The sequence below is a fragment of the Diplotaxodon limnothrissa genome, linkage group LG17 (assembly GCF_057381915.1).
Source record: "Diplotaxodon limnothrissa isolate DT_005_m linkage group LG17, D_limnothrissa_male_GT1.1, whole genome shotgun sequence".
Classification (NCBI taxonomy): Eukaryota; Metazoa; Chordata; class Actinopteri; order Cichliformes; family Cichlidae; genus Diplotaxodon; species Diplotaxodon limnothrissa.
In genome coordinates, this window is record NC_140612.1 from 40621232 (window position 1) to 40643630 (window position 22399).

Below are 22399 nucleotides of genomic sequence, written 5' to 3' on the forward strand. Positions count from 1 at the left end.
TGAACTCGGAGGAGGAGGCGGATCATCTCGGTGTCACTGTCTGATCAGGTGCTGAGCTGTGTGGCGCCTGAACTGGACAGCCCAGCTCTCCTGGTCAGGTCTTACTGGCTGGGCCAACCTTACTATATTTAGTTTTCAACACATGACTGATTCTGTTGACTCTTAATTGAGGTTATTTGTTCCTACGAGGGTCACAAGCGGACATTCCCGCAGGACAGGTTTTTCTTTTCGAGGTTTCCGACCTGGTGATGAGCACGGCGGTGTCGTGATGAGCAATGCCGTTGTCAGGTATGGCGTTCCCGTAGCTGCTGCGGTGCTGGATGGTTTTCTGCCACTTGCAGAAGCTGTCTAAAGACTTCCCCGCATGATGGTTGATCTCCAGTGTGGGCTGGTGGGGACAGACAACAGAAGCACTTCCTTTGTTTAAACACAAAACAATCAGCTTCAGGAATGAACGAAAGATACTTAATGTGAAGTTATTCCAACATCAACAACAATTACAACAATGCTATAATAACCCCGTCTTCCTTTATTGCAGCGATTGAGGCATTTTTCCACCGCAGCATTGCATCTTAGTCCCTCAATCCTGTAAAAGATATGTAGAAGCGCGGAGGGAGTGCTCTGCTGGCCACAGCTGGCGAGAACTCGTAACCCAGGAATGTGTGCGGTGACATAACTAGTAATTGTCTTATCCCACAGTCCCTCATTTCTGGCCCTACTGCTGTCCTCATTTTCCTTTCCAGGGGCAGCTTGCCTATTCAGACCTGGAAAACGGCAGCAGGAGCGCTTGCACAGAACACTCTCGATCCCGCCCCGACCTCAACGGTCCACGGAGTAAGAATAACAACACTAATACTCGCCTACCTCTAATGACCCTAACATTTACTTCACTACCATGTGAGATAACGAACATATCCTGGCACTAAATTACGGGCTCTAATTTTGAGGCACTATGAAAAGCATGAATCATAAATGTTCCCTAATAAGACGGCCACAGAGGAAACCTCAAAGCAGCGCCGTAATTCCCCTTTAATTCAGCATGATTCATCTGTCAAAGTGCTACAAGGTTAACATTAAAACGGAGCCGGGTACACGTCTCACCGCATGCTGTTAATGGCAGGCTAATAAGGTCGTTTACTACAGAGTCACATGGCACAGTCGTCTGCTGAGCTGTGCTGGTAAGGTCATACACTTTTTTATGAGCTAAACTCCTGCCCTGCGGTCAGGTGTGGACTCTGTCTCCGGCAGCTGCATCTTTTCTGACCTGCAGTCACTCGCTGGCGTTATAATACACGTGAAAAGGAGTCTGCAGCCATATTATCGGCAGCGGCTTGAGCTAAATGCTAGCATGAGTGCGTCTTCTGTGTTCACCTTCTCTTGTTCAACATGTGACTCTACCCCTGATTGTGCTCCTAGATGAAAAGGTTGATCATTCTTCCCTTATTACAATCGTATTTTTTTTAATGGATGTACACACAAAGCAATAATTTGTAAAATGTAACTGAAATATATCAAATCAAAAGTTAATTTATTCAAATAATCAGTGGGGGAAAATGTGCTCGGTGCCAATCAATTCAAGTTTATCTGCCTAGAACCCACTAAACCTTTGAGTGCACCAAAAAACCACATGCTGCCAGTGGATCATAAAAGCCGTTAGTTATGTATATTCTGTCACAGTAAGTTTTACTTATATAGTGCCAAAATCACCTCAAGGCACTTTACCTGTAGGTAAAGACCACACAGTATTAGAGAGAAACCCCCTATGAGCAGCACTTTGGCGACAGTGGGAAGGAAAAACTCCCTTTTAACAGGAAGAAGCCTCCGACAGAGACAGGCTCAGGAAGGGGCGGGACAAAAGACACACTGTGGAAAGAGTAGGACCAAAGCATTAGTATTAGCAGTAATTCATGCACCTTACCTGGTCTTCCATGAGCAGGATGAGCCGCGTCACCACGATGTTGACTGCATTCCCCAGGCTAGAATCCTGGAACAGTTTGGCAACCTGACCTCCAGGGAAACAAGAAAAGACCAGTCTTAAAAACGGCTGATAGAACAGCCGAGCACACCGCGGCGGGCTTTTTCCTGGCAATCGTTAGCGTATGTTCTGTAGATGATAGACATGTTTTCCCGTCATTTCTCCCCGCTGGAGCCCAAACGAAAAAAAGAAACAAAAAAAACACACTGGGGACGAGAGAAAACGGGACTTTGATGAATACAAATACAGATCCCGCCGCTCTGACTGCATAAACAGGTGCTTTTATTTTAACCAGGGTTTCATCCATATGGTGGTTTGAAAGTCAGAGCATACTGCACTGGAGAGGAGAGCTTTGTATCTAAACAGACCAGAGCCATACACTTATATGCTTGTGTCTTCATTTTCTAGCTAGGCGTTCACATTAAACGCAGCACTAATGTGTTCTCCGTGTACAACAGCTTAAGCACTGACCTTCCAAATCATCACCCTGGAAAGTCGGGAATAATTTGTGCAGCCAGGGCAAAAAGAATGCAGCTAAGTGACTTTAATGTATAACCAAAAGAAACTGGACTATTTTTAGAGCAAATCTGTATTAAAGAACCAAGAGCGATTCCTTCCCGCGTGCGTACGGTTTTCCAGTGATTAACTGCACGTACGAAAGCCTCACTGACTAAAACATGTGGCCTCCCCGAGGAGAAATCAGGCAACAGCTACGCATTTGTTTTTCTTTCTTTCTGTCTATAAACATTAATAATACATCCCCCGTAAGCCTGACTCGGCCTTGGAGACTTATTTCTGTCAGTGAAGACGACCCTGTTCTTTCCAGCTCGCCTTTAATCAGCTGAATAACATTTCCTTCTTTGCTTCGAAAGACGCCAGGCCACCAAATCACGGCCATGTGACAGTCAGTCGCTGAAAGCTGGTTTTTTTTCTTTTTTCATTAGAGGAAGAGGAAAGCTTTTGCGTTGTGAAACTTACAATATTCATGACTGCCAGGATGTATTGCTCGATGTCCCTGCGGCCGTGATAACCCACCATCATCTTATCAGCTACTACCAGCGTCTCCACGTAGCGCTCCCGGCTGACCGAACGCTTCAGAGGCAGCTGGCCACGGCTGACGTGATGAGGAGGCGTCTTCAGTGTCCGCTGCCACCACGACGCGCCCTTCATCGGCTTCTCGTCTGAGGCAGATCACACAATCTTACATTTTGACAGCGTGCTGTTGAAAAGAGCTCAAGTTGATCCAGCTTTGTATCGGAAACAGATTCTCTCGCTTTTCCCATCATTTGACCACAGATTAATAATAATTACAGCAATAACAGCAATTAGACGAAACACTCGACACACTTTGCGTAATCGTAGGGCAGATTTTAAAGGGCAGCTTTACAAAGTATCTTTCTTTTCTTATATTTGTCAAACGGCGGCTTTCCAAACATACTTGTGCTTTTTCAGCAAACGCCCTGTAACACAGACTCGGTCACGCCTAATCACAACCGGGAACGCAGACACAGCCGCAGCCTTCTGCTGCTGGCTGGTGCACAGACTGGCCTGCGGATGTTTACTCCTCCGGTCTGGACCTTAACCGCTACTAAAAAAGACCAGAATATCTCTCGTCTCACCAATGACTCCGCAGGATTGGCCCTTGTACTGATGGCGGAGCGATGACCGCTTATAAACCACATGGGGGCGCCCCTCTGCTCTCTCCTCGCTCTCTGTCCCGGTTTGGTTATCTGGTGAGACAAGGGGTTCAATCAGGTACTCCTCTCCCCCAGCAACAATCACCCCCTGCTGCAGAGAAACAGATTTGAAGAATAGAATAAAATGAGGATTGCCATCACGGCACACAGATGACTTTACAGTGCGAGTGTTTTCCTGAGAAACTCTTTTCAAAAAGTGAAAACAGATGAGTCAGTTAAGCTCACATACCTATGCCTAAAATATGCTCACTGGACACTTTATTAGGTACGCCTAATCAGCCAGTCACACGGCAGCAACTCAAGCATGACCAGGACGACCTGCTGAAGGTGATTTAGGTGACTTTGAACGTGGATTGTTTAAGAAACTGCTGATCTCCTGCTATTGTCACAACCATCCCTAAGGTCTAAAAAAGAGAAAATGTTTTCTGGATGAAAAGCAGAGATCAGACGGTCAGACTGCTTTCAGCTGACAGGAAGAGATGATGGCGCAGCACGTTGAACCTTGGAGAAGGTGGGCGGCAGCTTCAGACGACCACAACAGGTGCTACACCTGCCGGGAATCTGAGGATGCGGATCACACCGGCTCCTCGAGATCGGACGACAGCAGATTGGAAAAACATCGGATGGTGGAGTGTAAACGAACGCAAGCATCCTCCACATCCTGCTTGTACGGTGCAATCCGTCAGCCTGCTGGTGGCGTTAATGGTGCGCAGGGTATTTTCTTGGCACACTTTAGATTATTTGGGTGAAAGTGAACAACGCTAGCGAACCTTCAAACTTCACAGGAAACAGCTCGATCGTCCCGTCTGTGTTGGGCCCTTTGGGCGGTGCACACATACACAGACGAGCACACATGAGAGCATGAAAGAGTGAATGAGAGCGAGGAAAATGAGAGAGCGAGACAGAGAGAGCGATACACTAACACTTCCTTTGATTCCGCTCAGATGTGTTGGCTTTGGTCGGAGCGAGAGTCTCCTCACCCGAATGGCGGCGGCAGCTTTCAAAGTGCTTTTAATCCCATAATAAAGTTAGTGACGGTCCTCTGGACACACAGCCCGCTCGCCGGTGAATGCGCTCACGCTGGTTTGACTAACAGTGATTACGTGTCCAGCTTATTAACGCTTTGCGAACACGTCTAATCCTCAGCTGCGTATACAACTGTTATTTTGGGGTCTGCTGTTTGTAGTGAGAGGATACACAGATACACAGCGCTGTGAATACAGCAGAATGAATTCATCCAACGAAACGGGGCGCAGAGGAGAACGAGCTCTCACCCGCCGACGAGTGTGCGCGAGTCGTCCGCCGTGGAGGGCTGAGGTGACTTCAAAAGAAAGAGAAATGGATCCGGTGTCTTTTAAGGGTCACGTCAGACAGCTGTAAGATGTCATTTACACTTTCTAGAGATCAAAGCGAGCATTACAGAGCACGAGGCACTGCAGGTTACAGGTAGACGTTTAACAGATTGCAGTTATTAAATTTATTGGACATGACACTATGTTAACCCTCATATAAGTAACTACTGCTGTCTTGATTTGCTGTAAACCTGAGAATGGTGGAGGAGCTGTTATCACCTTGTGCACCTGGGCAATTACTTAGATCAGTGCATGGGGCACTGCCGGTTACTACCCAGGTCTTGGCTAGCAAACAAAGTTGAGCAAGCTTAGAGCCTCCACGCTGTGAAACAAGTCTGACCACCGAGATCATAATGGCACTTAAAAAAAAATTATTTTCTGACTTTCTTCTTGAAACACTTTTATTACAAGTAAAAAGCCTCTGTGAATGTCACAGTACTGAGTGTTTCAGATTCTCATTTAATATTCTTTGACTTCTTAGTGGTCTTAGTCCTTCCTGCCTCAGTGTTTAGTCTCTGTTCCCATGTTTACTCTGTGCTTTTGTCCCATGTTTCATGTATAATCACCCTTGTCTCTATGTCCCTGTGTCTCCCGTGTGTTGTATACTCAGGCCTGAAGTTCTCTGTCGCTACATCTTCCCTGTGTTCCACATCTAGTTACCGTATTTTTTGTACATAAGGCATATCGGACAATAAGGCGCATTAATCAAAACAAAACAGTCAGATAAGTCAAACTTTACTCAACTCATTCTTCTTGCTTCCTCCTCTTCCCTACCATTGATTCATTGATGCTGAATTCTCTGCAGCTGCTCTATTCCCATGTTGTTGCACTATATTAATGACTAACCTCGTATTGTGGATGGATTATCTCAGTTGTTCTCCTGACTGATGTTTGGTCCGTTTACAGCATCCTGCCATGCGATTGCATTTGTCCCTAACCATCGGGAACCCTCATGTTAACTTTTATCAAGTGGAAAAAAGTTAGCGTTCATCCTCCAGCTTCACTGTTTATGCTATGCTAACATAGCTGTGTAGCTAGTGATCACGTAGCACATCATTATATACCAGCTAGCCCAACTTCAGTAACCCTACAAACGTCACTGTTTAGTTTTCTGTCTTCATTTATGTTGGAAGTGATAGCAGAGCTGTACGTTTGAATTTTTCAGAAATCTCTCAGTCAGAACATGCTATATCATGTTTAGGTGGAAGCTAGCGAGCTAACTTCCTGCTAACTTCTAACTCTGTTAAATTCTGTTTTCATGGATGCCTGGATGTTAAACTTAATTGTTACACCTGGTAAAGCAGCCGCGCTGATCATTTTATTAAAGATGAAAGAATTTAGACAGTTTTAACTCTCAGTGATACCGCAGTGTTCGTTTGTTTTTGGGACCTGAAGAGATGGAGTTTAGGACCCAGATTCCTCCTCGAGGTTCCTGACTACAGTAGCCGTGATGCTCCAACAATCCATCAAGTGCGGCTTCATAGCTACCAAAGTTGGACTAAAACATTTTTGAGAGTGAGGTGATCCGCCTCCACTGTCTGTGTTTGGGTCCGCATCCTCCTCACGCCGCCCTCGCAGACGTGACAGTGAGTGTTTGATTTTTACCCATCTTTAGTTTTATTGGTTTTTAATCAATCTCTGGGATTTTAATATACTTTGATTTCTTTCTGTAAACCTTCTAGTAACTTAGAACAGTCAACAGCTTTATTCGCCACATGCAGGTTGCCCCCGCAGTGGACTGGACCACTGAATGGTAGAAAAGTCTAAATAAAGTTTATTACTGCCTTTTCCTCGCAACCATCTATCACAAGCAACTTTACACTATGACACAACATAAATCCTCAGAATGGAAATACTGATAGTCAGGGATTTCTTATACAATTATTATAAACTAACCAGACACTTCATTAATTACACTCTTTACACTACTGGGTTGGACACCACCCCACCACCGTCTACTTTTTTAGGGCTTCAGACACATCTTAAATCTTTGTTCCACAGATTTAACAAGGTGCTGGAAATTTTAATCCATACAGATGTGATAGCATCACACAGCTGCTGCGGATCAGTCCTGTTCCATCACATCCCAAAGGTGTTGTATTGTATTGAAACTGGTGACTGTGGAGCCCGTTTGAGTACAGCGAACTCTTCTTTATTTTCAGGAAACCAGTTTAAGATGATCTGAGCTTTGTGACGTTGCCCCTCATCTTGCTGGAAGCACCATAAGAAGATGGGAACACCGTGGAAGTCCATAAAGACATGAACAAGGTTTTTATCGACGAACTGATTCGTATTGTTTCTGTCTGACACTGACGTTTGAATGTGGCGGCAGTAATCAGGACTCATCAGACCAGACAACGTTTTTCCAGTCTGCTATCATCATCATCATCATTCTGGTGAGCCTGTGTGAACTGCAGCTGCAGTTTCCTGTCTTAGCTGACAGGGGTGGCAACCTGTGTGGTCTTCTGCAGCCGCAGCCCGCCTGCTTCAACATGCACAATCAGAGACGCTCTTCTGCATACCTCCTTTGGAACGAGCGGTTACTTGAGTTGCTGTTGCCTTCTGGTCAACATGAAGCATCGACAACTGACCCCAACGAGGTATTTTCTCACAAAAAATGCAGATCGCTGGAACTTTTCTGACCATTCTCTGTAAACGGATGGCTGTGCGGGAAAATCCCAGCAGATCAGCAGTTTCTGAAATACTCAGACCAGCTCGTCTGTCACCAACAGCCACGTTCAAAGTCACTTAAATCATATTTCCACCACAATTTCAGCAAATCGTATGCTTACGTGTGATTGGCTGATTAGATATTTGCACCAAGTGGACCACACTTGAAAGGTACGCCTAACAAAGTTGCTGGTAATCACCTTAAAAAGCTTTAAGTCTACAGTAGCAGCGCTGGACTGGACACAATTAATGATGTCATCTTTTAAAGTGAAAAGTGTCTCTTTTGTAGCATAAATTCTTCCTTTCAGATAAGGTTTAGAGCTGCTCGAGGACTCGAGGTTTGCTAAAGTGTCACGCTTTGATGTCAGGATCTGCTGCTGCTGCCGTCACTCAGTGTACGAGCTGTGGATTTAAACGGGAGGGTCGAGTCTTACCAGGCCGTTACAGTTGCTCAGGGCCACTTTGCTGGAATGCGGTTGGTCTTGGAGGTGTCCCACATAGTGGCAATGAGGAGAGTAAGGGTGACTCCAGGCTAAACGACCCCTCTTCCAGTACTCCACCTGGAACTGCCGTGACAGCAGGCTTCCCTGTAGCGTCAGGTTGAGCAGGAAGTTGTTCCGGGATGTCGACAGCTGGTAGAAGAGCTAATAGACAGAAAGATGCACAAGAAATTAATAAATATATGTATTTTTAATTTTAAAAAAGTTACATAAAAAAGCATAATACAGAGTCAGGAAGCCTGTCTTCAGTGCTGCGCCTTCTTCTTTGGTGGTGTTCAGTCATTTTTGAGTCCAGCATCTCGCCACTGGGTCCTACACGTACTGGGATGGCGATCTCATACTGGCCTAGACTGGATAGGAAAGCAGCTAGAAGGGGAGAAATAAAGACAGTGTAAAATCAACACCAGAGTTTAACTAGATAAAGACAAAATTCAGCTTCTTCCAAGTGACTCTAATAAAAAATACAAACCTGGAGGATTTGCGAGCTGCTTATTTTAAATCACACAATGGGCTTTTTTATTGAGTGACTAACCCAGTTGGAAAAGAGGAACTTGCAGACTTTTTGGCCTCCGCTCCAAGTACCCCTCCTTCACAAGGCCATAAGGATGTTCCCATGGTTACCTTGAAACTGTATACTTCCTGTCTGTGCAAGAGGCCGGCAATGATTTATTGTCCAAACTCGCTCAGCTCCAAACAGCCGGCGTCAGCTTACTAACGGGGAAGGGTCACTAGCAAAAGGAGCCCAGCTTAAACCTTTGGTCTCGCTTGGTGGAGAAGCGGCCCCTTCCCACACAGAGTAAATACCCAGAGATCAGAGCTCCCTGGTACAGACTTAAAGGAAAAATCTCTCTGAAGGCAGCAGATAGCTGTGCCTGGAATAAACAGCGCAATTACAGCACAAACACTGCGTTCACACAGACTTTGTGAGGCTGCAGTGTATTTGTGACATGGGAACGTTAGTGCAAAACACAACCGGCGTTCGAGCCTTTCGAACTGTGGGAACCAAAACACAAATGCAGTTTCTGCATTTCAGATTTCACGGTTAATCTTCCAGCCCCGTGTCGGCAAAAAACACCCTTTCAACACAAAGGACGCAGCCCTCGTGTTTAGTCTAAATTAGATTGAGACTAAACATGTTTCAGGTATCTATTCGTCTGTCATCTCCTCCCTGTCCAACAGCGTGTTCCCACTTTTCCTCATTATCGCACCTCCACACCAAGCTGCACACCTGCACCCCATTACCACATCGCTTTTTGCCGTATTCCTCTGCAAGATTATCTAATGTGTTGCAGCCACAGCGTCATACTAACTTGTTTCGTCTGTCTATTAATGTTCTGCCATAAAATCCAGCTCCCTAGTAAACTCTGATTTTTAGCTTACATAGTGTTTGGGTCTCGTCTTGTTTCATTGGGCTGCTAAACGGTCCAAAAACACCCTGTGAGTAGTAATTCATTTATATATCAGTACTTCTCTCACACCAACCAGTCGCAGCAGATGGCCCCGCCCCTCCCTGAGCCTGGTTCTGTCGGAGGTTTCTTCCTGTTAAAAGGGAGTTTTTCCTCCCCACTGTCACCAAAGTGCTGCTCATAGGGGGTCACAAGATTTTGGGGTTTTCTCCGTTTTATTGTAGGGTCAACCTCACAATATAGAAGCACTTTGTTGTTGTGATTTGGCGCTGTAGAAATAAAACTGAATTAAATTGAATACTGCTACTGAAACCAATCAGACAGTGCATTAAATACAGACAGTCAAGTGATATATTTTTTATACTGTAGTCAACATTAACATTGCATTAAGAGTGCATGTACCAGCTTTATAAAAACTTATTCTGGGTCAAAGTCTGTTTTTCCTTAACAGATCTGATCATTTACATATGCCTGTGTAGGTTCTCACTCATTCGGGTCATGGTAGTCTTAGGAGCAGGGAAACAAAGCGACTGGACTTCTTTAAGTAACTTATAGAAGCTTAAAGCTGAAAGAAACTTAAAGAAGTCCAGTCGCTTTGTTTCCAAGCTCCTTAGACCTTCATTTAGATAAACAACTGCCTGGATGTATTTCAACATAGACACTGTGCCAAAAGCTTACTATTTGGAGACACACTTCAACACTACCTCCCACTTCATTGGGTACACCTGTTCAACAGCTTATAAATGCAACACAGTGTAAGTGCATTGCAACCGAGCACCAGAACGGGGAAGAAGGCTGATTGTAAGGCAGTAGTAACTCGAATATCCACTCACTAATCTCAGTCCAGCACCTTTGGGTATGTGTAGAACCAAAGAGTCACATCGTGGACATGCAGGCAACAAATCTGCGCCAACTGTGCGATGCCGTCATGTCGACACGGACCAAAATCTGTGAGAAATGTTTGCAGCAACTGGTTGGGTCTGTGCCATGTTTTAAAGCAGCTTTGAAGGTGAAACGGCGTCCGACCCAGTAGGAATATACCCACTGAAGTGGCTGGGAAATGTCGGTGGAAAAACAGAACTTAAACCTAAAAGCATACTGCAATCCACACAGATGCATACCTAATATCTGCTTTATAGCTGAAGCATTGGAAATGAAAATGAGATGAAACCCTGAATTCTCAGAGTGAGCGTCAGCGGCAACATCCGTTACTTCTTATTTACTCACCAAAATAGCTCTTATTCTCATTATTACTTTTAGCCATGACTCTCCTACAGTGGGCAATCGAGGCACCCCACTGGCATTTTTCCCCCCAAACTTCCTGAAAAGCATTAGATTTCCCACAACAAATCCATCCTGTTCTTGTAAAGCACAGCATGTAAGCCGGCAGGTGGTATTTCCCCTACGTTTGAAGCACAGGAAAAACTCCTGGACAGAAAATGTAAGTACTAATAAAGCAGATAGAATTTGTGTCTATAGAAGAAATTAACGAGACCTCACACAGAATTAAGTGTAATGAAAACCAGAAGACACATGAACCTACAGTCTAAAGCTACAGCTTGGGCGAACTCAACAAATCCTCATTCCCACACCCACACGAAACACAGGCAGCTTCAAAGGATTGTTGTGAAAACAGTTACAGGAGACATTTATGGATGCTATGAACTCAGAACAGCCAGCGAGAAGTAAGAGTGCAAAAATAGTTATCAACCCTTTAGTGAGCCATTAGAGGTGCAGTCTTAGATTTGCTGTATTAAAGCTTCTAAAAATAGCACTATACAAAAGTCTTGAGTCATGCCTCATTTCTTTATATTTTGCTTTCTTATTATTTCTTTGTGGTCTTTAAAATTTTTCAGAGGAATGTTTTTGTGTGTCTTAATGCACGTATCACTGACCTGTGACTCACTCAAGCATAAAAACAGCATCTAACTCAAGAAATGGACCCGTGGTGTGTTCAAACACAACAGATGACCTTTAAATTGTATTTTAGGAACTTTGTTTCTAGCAATTCGGTGGAAAAACACGTGATTTATTTCCCTTTCTTTTGCTGAACTTATGAGAAAAATAACACAGGCATAAAATCGTATTTTTGCACCGATGAGGTGATTCCCAACGACCTATTAGGTGAAAATTTGGCATGTCTCGGCCAGTGTTGGTCAAGTTACTTGAAAAAAGTCATTAGTAACTAATTACTGCCCCCAAAAAGTAATCCCATTACTTTACTGATTACTTATTTTCAAAAGTAATTAATTACTTAGTTACATAGTTACTTTTAAAAACACAATTTACAACCTGAAGAGGTGATAAAGCGATAGATCTTTCAGCCCAATTCTACTTTTTCTGCATAATCCACCATACAAAATGTAATCAAATGGAAAAGTCTCTTTTTAAAACTTGTTTATTAGTTTTAATCGTTTAACTTTATGCATCAAGCAAACATTAAATTATCTGCAACATTCTCTGACTGGAAGAAATTAGTTTAACATTTAAACCTATTTTCTGCACATCCCAGCACATAAAATAAAATATTTTGTGTGTTTACACTCAGTCTTTCAAATAGATGCAAGTAAAACACAGCAGAAAATAAATAAAGTCAAAGACTCAGCGGTCCTGTTGCTCTATTTTCACCTGTAAAGCAGGAGTGGGGTAGGCGGAGGTTTACCCTGGTGCAGGTGTGCCGCGGTCAGTGGAAGAATCCGCGAGTTTCTCTGTGAGTTTCCCATTACGTCGTAGCTACTCGGTGCTTGCTCGGAAGTTTAGGGTTTTTTTTCGCTGTAAAAAGAAGTTTTCTTCCCACGCACAGCGGACACTAATGTTTTTGTCACTTTTTATGGAATCAAACTCAAAGTAAGGTCAGTACTTCCACGCTTTAAACGCTGCACGCTCATACTCTCTCCCGCACTCGATATATGATCCATTGTTGATCTGCACACAGCTGTTGTCACTGTAATCTAATTACCGTTTTTGCAATAGTAATCCCTTACTTTACTCGTTACTTGAAAAAAGTAATCAGATTACGCGTTACTGCCCATCTCTGGTCTCGGCATGATGTGCAGCACGTCCTTGAGGAAACTGCACAAGTGGAGAATAAAAGAAGAACTAGCAAACCTCGGAAAAAAAAGATCTACAAAAAGTATCAGAAAGTCAGCAAAACGCTGAAACGACCTGAGCGAAGCATCTGGCCCTTCACGTGATCCATCTGCTGTTCACTTAAAACTTCATCTGAAATGTCTGTGAAGGTCCTCAGTTATCCAGGTCATCGTAGTCTAAGGACCTTGGAAAGAAAAGCATCTGAGCGTCTGAGCTCACCCGAAACCTTGGCTGATTGTGACCCACACCCATTTTCACACCTGGGCTCGTGTGATTGGGTAGAGGATCAATAGGGGGTCCACTGTCCCACTTGGGGGGAACACTCACACAGGGCTTAAGGCTACGTCCACACCAGCCCAGATAGACTTGAAAACGTGTCCACACCAGCGTTTTCAGTCGTTTTCACAGAGTTGTGCGTCCACATTGAAACGGCCCAAAACGCTTACGTTCCAGTCCTGCGCAAAAGCAAGTGAGAATTAAAGAATTTAAAGAAAAGCTATCAGGAGTACAAACTGATATTAATCTTTTTTAGGGCTGTCAAAATTGAGAGCAAACAAAACAACTGCTGTATAATTGGTTACATGACTGCATCACATGACTAAAATGCGTCATCGTCTGCGTTTTCGAGTGTCCACGCTGCGACGGGACAGCTTCTTTTTGAAATGTATGTGTTTTTGAGAGCGTTTTCAAAACGCTGCATTTTTCCTTGAGGAAAACGCCGTCTCAGTGTGGACGTGAGGCCAAAACGGAGAGAAAACGAAAACGCATTAGTGTGGACGTAGCCTCAGTCTTCTTGGATGAGAAGTAAAATGTCTTCAAGCAACTTAAAGAAGTCCAGACACTTTTCTTTCCAAGCTCCTTACTCTTCATCTGAAAAGGTTTCACTGGAAGGATCGCTGTCGAGAAGACGTTCTTAAGGAAGGGGGACAATTCAATTCAATTCAATTTTATTTATATAGCGCCAAATCACAACAAAAGTCGCCTCAAGGCGCTTCATAGATACAGAGAAAAACCCAACAATCATATGACCCCCTATGAGCAAGCACTTTGGCGACAGTGGGAAGGAAAAACTCCCTTTTAACAGGAAGAAACCTCCGGCAGAACCAGGCTCAGGGAGGGGCGGGGCCATCTGCTGCGACCGGTTGGGGTGAGAAAAGGAAGACAGGATAAAAGACATGCTGTGGAAGAGAGACAGAGGTTAATAACAGATATGATTCAATGCAGAGAGGTCTGTTAACACATAGTGAGTGAGAAAGGTGACTGGAAAGGAAAAACTCAATGCATCATGGGAATCCCCCGGCAGCCTACGTCTATTGCAGCATAACTAAGGGAGGATTCAGGGTCACCTGGTCCAGCCCTAACTATATGCTTTAGCAAAAAGGAAAGTTTGAAGCCTAATCTTGAAAGTAGAGATAGTGTCTGTCTCCTGAATCCAAACTGGAAGCTGGTTCCACAGAAGAGGGGCCTGAAAACTGAAGGCTCTGCCTCCCATTCTACTTTTAAATACTCTAGGAACAACAAGTAGGCCTGCAGAGCGAGAGCGAAGTGCTCTAATAGGGTGATATGGTACTACAAGGTCATTAAGATAAGATGGGGCCTGATTATTTAAGACCTTGTATGTGAGGAGCAGGATTTTGAATTCTGGATTTAACAGGAAGCCAAAACAGGAGAAATCTGCTCTGTCTTTCTAGTCCCTGTCAGGACTCTTGCTGCAGCATTTTGGATCAGCTGAAGGCTTTTCAGGGAGTTTTTAGGACTTCCTGATAATAATGAATTACAGTCGTCCAGCCTGGAAGTAATAAATGCATGAACTAGTTTTTCAGCGTCACTCTGAGACAGGATATTTCTAATTTTAGAGATGTTGCGCAAATGGAAGAAAGCAGTCTTACATATTTGTTTAATATGTGCTTTGAAGGACATGTCCTGGTCAAAAATGACTCCAAGGTTCCTCACAGTGTTACTGGAGGCCAAGGTAATGCCATCCAGAGTAAGAATCTGGTTAGATACCATATTTCTAAGCTTTTCAGGGCCGAGTACAATAACCTCAGTTTGATCTGAATTAAGAAGCAGAAAGTTAGCGGCCATCCAGGTCTTTATGTCTTTAAGACATTCCTGCAGTTTAACTCATTGGTGTGTGTTATCTGGCTTCATGGACAGATAGAGCTGGGTGTCATCGGCATAGCAGTGAAAATGTATGCTATGTCTTCTAATGATGCTGCCTAAGGGAAGCATGTATAATGTAAACAGAATTGGTCCTAGCACTGAACCCTGTGGAACTCCATAATTAACCTCAGTGTGTGAAGAGGACTCTCCATTTACATGCACAAACTGGAGTCTATTAGATAGATATGACAAGCTGAAAGTGCTCAGGTGCCACATTACACAAGAACTGGACTGAAAATCAGCAGCCACGGGTCTGATGCTTCGAGTGGTTGTTAATATGCACGGACGAGGTCAAAACACGGTGGAGGCTCAGTCACGGCTCAAGCCAGACGTCAGCATTTACTGAGCACAGAACAAAAGGCAGCCAGAGAAGAGCTTTGAATGTCCTCCTAGAAATATTCCTGAAGACTCCACAAAGAAACTTTTCCCAAGGTGGTCGTCCCAAATACTGACTGACAGTAAAGTACAAACTCTGTTTTTGCTTTCATGCTGTATTTCCATGTATGTTTGCACGTTTTAATGCATCGCCATGCCTGTATTTCACATTTTCCTAGCAAAATATAAAGAAATGAGGGATGGTTTGAGATTTTTGCAGAAGCAGCTTGTTAATCACTTGCTGATAAGATTACCAGATGATAAGACGGGGACACGTATGTCTTTGCATCACAAAGACATACAGCTTAGGAAACAGTTTATTATGTTGGACTGCAGTAAAGCACAGGCGGCTCTATTTGGCAGCATGAAGCTGCTGTTTTACATTACGCCTAATGTAAGCTACAGAAAGAGTTTCTCACTGTAATAAAAAAATGTTTTAAATCTGACAAATGCTGACTTCCTCAGGCCGGTACACTATTTTATGCTTAATAACTGACATCTTCAGGATTTCAAATGACGAAAGGAAGAAAAAAATTGAAAAAATATGACCAAAAATAATTTGCATAAAGTCAAGATTTCAGATGAGTTAAGCACAAGTTTGAAATAACTAGACAAAGACAGCATATAACTGGCAAAAAACCCAAAACAACAACTATAGATTCATGCACAAGAATTCCAGGTTCATACAGAAACCACAGCTGCAGTGTGGTGTGTGCAGGTAATGAAATAACTGCACCCAGAATGCACTTCTGCTTCATAGGAAGGAAAGAAAACGCAGCATACGACAACACATTATTCCTGATTTTCTAGTCAACCATGCGGTTTAAGCTATAGCGACCTAGTGCGAAGGAACTCAACGTCTGATTCAGGATCAGAAAAATCGAACAGGAGACGTCGAAACAAAGAGGAAACAGTCGGTGGAAACACGCGTGCTATATTTAATAGGAGAGAACACCCTGACTGGGTGCCATACAGAAATGTCTTTGCTGATAAATACACCCTCAGTTCTGTTATCGCCAAATGAAAATAGTGAAAGGAAGCACTCTGATGGAAAAGTGCCCCACCCTCCACACCAGCTACACCACGACTGTTTTGCAGACCAAACCCTGCTGCCTCTTTGAAGCAAAGAGATTTTTACATGCGGTGATTCTTCAGTATGAAATATATGAGTTATGAAGAAGCTCTGATTGGATAGCGTAGTGGTTAGACTACACGCCTTTGGAACAGAGGATCGCAAGTTCGATTCCTGCCTGGGGCGTCTGTATCCAGTAAGGGTCCTAAGGCTAGACCCCCTATGCTAAGCAAGCCTACCGCAGACATGAGCGAGACAGATAAATATGAAGGCATGCCGGCTCGGACGTCGCCCGGATCAACAAGGTCCGCGTCAGGTGTTGAGGAACCAGGGCACCCTGACGAAAAGTGGGCTACTGGAACAAGAAGGCATCGGTGGGCAAGAGACGAAAACAGGGCGTTGTTGGAATGCTACTATGCAAGTAACCCCGGCGGAAGGGGCTACATGAATAGGATGAGGGACCTATGGATTCTTCGATACCCAACATCCACAATGACGGCGAAACAACTAGTAGCTCAGTGTTCCAACATTCAAAAGAAGGGACTGCTCTCACAGCTAGAGATTGACGAGGTACAACACAAATGCTACGGCAAGGAGGAGTCAGGACGCCAGGTCAGGGGGGAGATATCATCACCCCCACCCGAGATTGGGTACATAGCCCCAAGTGCGATAGGAGAAGGATCGTTGAGTGCGAGAGGAACTGACCTGAAAAATAGGATAATGGCCAAGCTTGAAACCTGGATCCCACGTAGCCGGTTACCAAGATTACGTGAAGTTCCCTCAGAAGGTCTGCTAGATGATGTTAATGCAGCACTACGGGCAATACCTACAACCACGATTACCGACACTAGCAAGCTGATCTACAATACGGCAACAGTGATCAGTGAGATGCTTGGCTACAAGTTGAACAGCGACAAGGGGCAGTACCCTCCATGGAGAAGGAGGCTAGAGGGCAAGATCAAAGTAGCACGGAGGGAGGTTAGCCAACTAACGGAGTTGCAGAAAGGTGCGACAAATAAGGTGCCTAAGAAATACAGCAAGCTGTCCATACCTGAGGCCTTGGAAACTGCCAAGCAAAGACTCACAGCCTTGGCCAGCCGCTTGAGGAGGTACACCAGAGAGATAGAAGGCAGGAGAATAAACCAGCTGTTCTCCACAGAACCAGCAAAGGTGTACTCTCAGTGGCAAGGGAACAATAAGAGAACAGCACCACCAAGGCTGGAGACGGAGCAATACTGGAAGAGCATATGGGAGAAGGATGCAACCCATAACGGCAATGCTCAGTGGCTAGAGGATCTGAGGGCTGACCACAGCGACCTCCCTGAACAGGGTCCAGTAACCATCACAGTGGCAGATATCCAAGAAAGGGTCTCCAGTATGAAGAGTTGGACAGCACCAGGGCCCGACATGGTTCACGCCTACTGGCTGAAGAAGCTGACTGCACTCCACGAGCGTCTGGCAGCACAAATGAACCAGCTGCTAGTTAACGAGAGACACCCGGAATGGCTAACTGAAGGCCGGACGGTCCTGATCCCCAAGGACCCCAAGAAGGGACCGGTCCCCTCCAACTACCGACCAATAACCTGCCTCAGTACTACATGGAAGCTCCTGTCAGGCATCATATCGGCTAAGATGAACAGGCACATGGGTCAATACATGAGCGGGACACAGAAAGGAATTGGCAAGAATACCAGAGGCGCAAAACACCAGCTACTGGTAGACAGAACAATCAGCCGAGACTGCAAGACCAGACTGACCAACCTGTGCACTGCCTGGATTGATTACAAGAAGGCCTATGACTCAATGCCCCACAGCTGGATACTGGAATGCCTAGAATTGTACAAGATCAATGGGACCCTAAGAGCCTTCATCAGGAACTCAATGGGGATGTGGCGTACAACACTAGAGGCCAACTCCAAGCCCATAGCACAAGTCACCATCAAGTGCGGGATCTACCAAGGAGATGCTCTGTCCCCACTGCTGTTCTGCATAGGCCTGAACCCCCTCAGTGAGATCATTAACAAGACTGGCTACGGATACCGACTACGGAACGGAGCAGTTGTCAGCCACCTCCTGTACATGGATGACATCAAGCTGTATGCCAAGAGTGAACGAGACATCGATTCACTGATCCACACCACCAGGCTATACAGCAATGACATTGGAATGTCGTTCGGACTGGAGAAGTGTAGTCGGATGGTAACAAAGAGAGGGAAGGTAGTCAGAACTGAGGGGATTGAACTACCAGAAGGCAACATTGCAGACATAGAGGACAGTTACAAGTACTTGGGGATCCCACAGGCGAATGGGAACCATGAAGAGGCCGCTAGAAAAGCTGCAACCACCAAGTACCTGCAGAGGGTCAGGCAAGTCCTGAGGAGTCAGCTGAATGGTAAGAACAAGATCCGGGCCATCAACACGTACGCCCTGCCCGTGATCAGGTACCCTGCTGGGGTAATAGGCTGGCCAAAGGAGGAGATAGAAGCCACTGACATAAAGACAAGAAAGCTCCTTACCATGCATGGAGGGTTTCACCCCAAATCCAGCACCCTGAGGCTGTACGCTAAGCGGAAGGAAGGGGGCCGGGGACTGGTGAGTGTCAGCACCACAGTCCAGGATGAGACAACGAACATCCAAGAATACATTAGGAAGATGGCCCCAACTGACCGAGTGCTCAGTGAATACCTCAGGCAGCAGAAACCCAAGAAAGAGGAGGGAGACGAGGAACCATCATGGAAGGACAGAGCCCTGCACGGTATGTACCACCGGCAGATAGAGGAGGTGGCTGATATCCAGAAATCCTACCAGTGGCTGGACAAAGCTGGACTGAAAGACAGCACAGAGGCACTAATCATGGCAGCACAAGAACAAGCTCTGAGCACAAGATCCATAGAGGCTGGGGTCTATCACACCAGGCAAGACCCCAGGTGCAGGCTGTGTAAAGATGCCCCAGAGACAATCCAGCACATAACAGCAGGGTGCAAGATGCTAGCAGGCAAGGCATACATGGAACGCCATAACCAAGTGGCCGGCATAGTGTACAGGAACATCTGTGCGGAGTATAACCTGGAAGTCCCGAGGTCAAAATGGGAGATGCCCCCAAGGGTGGTGGAGAATGACCGAGCTAAGATCCTGTGGGACTTCCAGATACAGACGGACAAAATGGTGGTGGCTAACCAACCAGACATAGTGGTGGTAGACAAACAGAAGAAAACGGCCGTAGTGATCGATGTAGCGGTTCCGAATGACAGCAATATCAGGAAGAAGGAACACGAGAAGCTGGAGAAATACCAAGGGCTCAGAGAAGAGCTCGAGAGGATGTGGAGGGTGAAGGTAACGGTGGTCCCCGTGGTAATCGGAGCACTAGGTGCGGTGACTCCCAAGCTAGGCGAGTGGCTCCAGCAGATCCCGGGAACAACATCGGAGATCTCTGTCCAGAAGAGCGCAGTCCTGGGAACAGCTAAGATACTGCGCAGGACCCTCAAGCTCCCAGGCCTCTGGTAGAGGACCCGAGCTTGAAGGATAAACCGCCCGCAGGGGCGTGCTGGGTGTTTTTTTTATATATATATATATATATATATATATATATATATATATATATATATATACACACACACACATATATATATACACACACACACACACACATATATACACACACACACACACACACACACACACACACACACGTGTGTGTGTGTAGCAGAAAATCGAAACTATGAGCTAAGAAGGCCCGGGGCAGAAGAAGGTAGATAATCCTGTATGGTTTTACTGTGGCAGGCAGCTCCTTTCACATCACACAAAGACATTCAATCCTTGTTAATAAAAAAAAAAATAGTAATTAAGTTCAGGTTTAAAGAACTGACTTCCTGTGACTGTGGAAAACTAACTCTCTGAGGGAAAATGGCACGCCAGGGTTTATGGGGTGGGCTATTTAAGGGAAGCAGTGTGGCAAACTATCAGAGACCGAGGGATATGAGGGGGTCAAAGGTTACGTTTAGGAAATACACAATCATATCCTTGTTCTGGGTGATGAAACACGCACACTTAGGGATTTTTATTCTTTGCCTTTAGAAGGACTTCTAGTAGACGGGCTCGTGTCAGAGCACAGCGGGATTTGAGTTCTGGGTTAAAGCTCAGTCGGTCCCGACCTGCAGGCCTGGACTCGGAGCGACAGCCAGTTCGTACCATCCAACTTTATCTCGTGTGCACATACTGAATTATACACAAATACAATAACGCAAAAATATAGTTTCAGGCATCTAATGACATATTCAAATCGTGTTTAACAGTGTTGGGTAAGTTACTTTAAAATAGTAACTTAGTTACATTACTAGTTACTTCTCTCAAAAGTAACTCAGTTACTTCAAGTTACTCGTTACTTTCAAAGTAACTAGTTACTAGGGAAAGTAACTTTGGTTTTACTCAGAATTCTCTTGTTAATGTGTTTCTTCCATAACTTTGCCAGTCTTCTAGCTTGCTTACTTGCCACGGTGCACTGTGCCACCTACCAATAGAAAGGATATGATAATGTGCATATTTCCACGAGAGAAATCCCACGCCTGGACCGTTGTTGACTGCTGCCATGATTCTAGCCTACGTCACAGCGTCATGTGCGCCTTTTACATGCAACACAAAAACTGCAGTCGTGGTGCTTTTGATTGTACTCAGAACTCGGAAATTCTGCCTTCTGAATAGGAAGATGTAGGTAACACCAGACTGCAGATGAGCTGCACACAGGGCTGGACTGGGACAGAAAATTGGCCCGGGCATTTTGACTGACCGGCACGCCATTATAGCAAAAATCATAAAGCCTTTGAATGATAATAAACACTGTTGTGACAGTGATGTACACTGTTCTGATGGTATATATGCATCAATCTATCAATCGTTTGTTGTAAGATTCAGATAATTATTTAATAAAAGCTAGACATTTTAAATGAGAATAAGAAAGAAAAGTATTTCTTTGTGCCCCCCTTTCCCTGTTAATGCCCTACCTGGCCCCCTGGCAACACTTTGCTAGACCCGCCCCTGCACAGTTACCAGCTGTCAGCTACTTAGAAAAGGATCCTGGTGTTATTTGTCTCTCAGAAACAGTTCATAACTTCAACTCATTCCTGTCACCTAAAAGGTAAACCTGTTTCTCCATCACCTGTTCAGTAAGGACATCTCCTGGTTTCATCTTCATGTGTCCCTCTCACCACATATCCAAACCATCATGACCAGCAGCTTTACAGCTGTGGCTCCAGCAAACATCAGCTGATACTAGAAATTAATATTAAATAAATTCTAACAACAGCTGATCAAGCTTAAACGTGCTGCTGTTGTTTAGCGCGACATCCGCTGGTTTCTTCTTTCGGAGCAAAGTGAGCGATAAACAAACAAGAGAGCCGATCAGCTGATCATTGATCAGTTTCATGATTGAAGTAGAAACGGGAGAGAGAGGGGGGAGAATGAAAGGAGAAGAGGCAGCTGTGCAGCGTAAACACAGAATAACTCCAGCTTTGTGCCTTTTCCATTGTAGCTGAATTACGGGACAAACTGTTCCTTTTCACCTCAATAAGAAACGCGTAATATTTTCTCTGAATACCAGACGGGACGGTTGGCAACTCTAATAACTTATGAACAAAATAAAGTTCAACATCATTAACTTCATAGCACCCACCCAGCTGTATAGAAACTCTGTCATGCTAGCTAGCACGCAGTACGGAAAAAGTCAGAATAACGAAAATAAACTCCACCTAAACTTGATTTATATCTGACCCAGAGAGACTGCAGGTCATAACTTCTTACCTGAAGTTCAGTTCACACTTGGACCGGCGGCCGCCTCGGGTCTCTCCTCCTGCCTCCCCTTTCTCTCATCCACCTGCTGGCCTCCACCACTTGCTAATGTTACTGAATCTGTGGAAGCTCCGTGATAGCCACCACACGAAGTAACGAGTAACGACCCTATCTAAATCCCAGTAACGACTAACGCGTTCCTGATTTTGGCATAATAACTAGTTACCGTGCTCGTTACCACAATAATAACGTAGTTACTGTAACGCGTTACTTAATAACGTGTTAGTCCCAACACTGGTGTTTAAGTTATTTTATTCT

General features: G+C 44.9%; 1 protein-coding gene across 3 annotated transcripts in view; it reads right to left on the bottom strand.

The window, feature by feature from the left end:
- adamts10 (ADAM metallopeptidase with thrombospondin type 1 motif, 10) overlaps positions 1-22399 on the bottom strand; it is a 51623-nt gene that overhangs the window by 28364 nt on the left and 860 nt on the right. For all 3 annotated transcript variants that reach the window (XM_085375778.1, XM_085375779.1, XM_085375777.1), the window contains exons 2-7: positions 8421-8560; positions 8129-8338; positions 3595-3763; positions 2954-3156; positions 1919-2002; positions 243-388 (exon numbers count right to left, since the gene is read on the bottom strand). In XM_085375778.1, coding sequence (XP_085231904.1) covers positions 243-388; positions 1919-2002; positions 2954-3156; positions 3595-3763; positions 8129-8338; positions 8421-8560 — 952 coding nt within the window. The remainder of the gene's footprint in view (positions 1-242; positions 389-1918; positions 2003-2953; positions 3157-3594; positions 3764-8128; positions 8339-8420; positions 8561-22399) is intronic.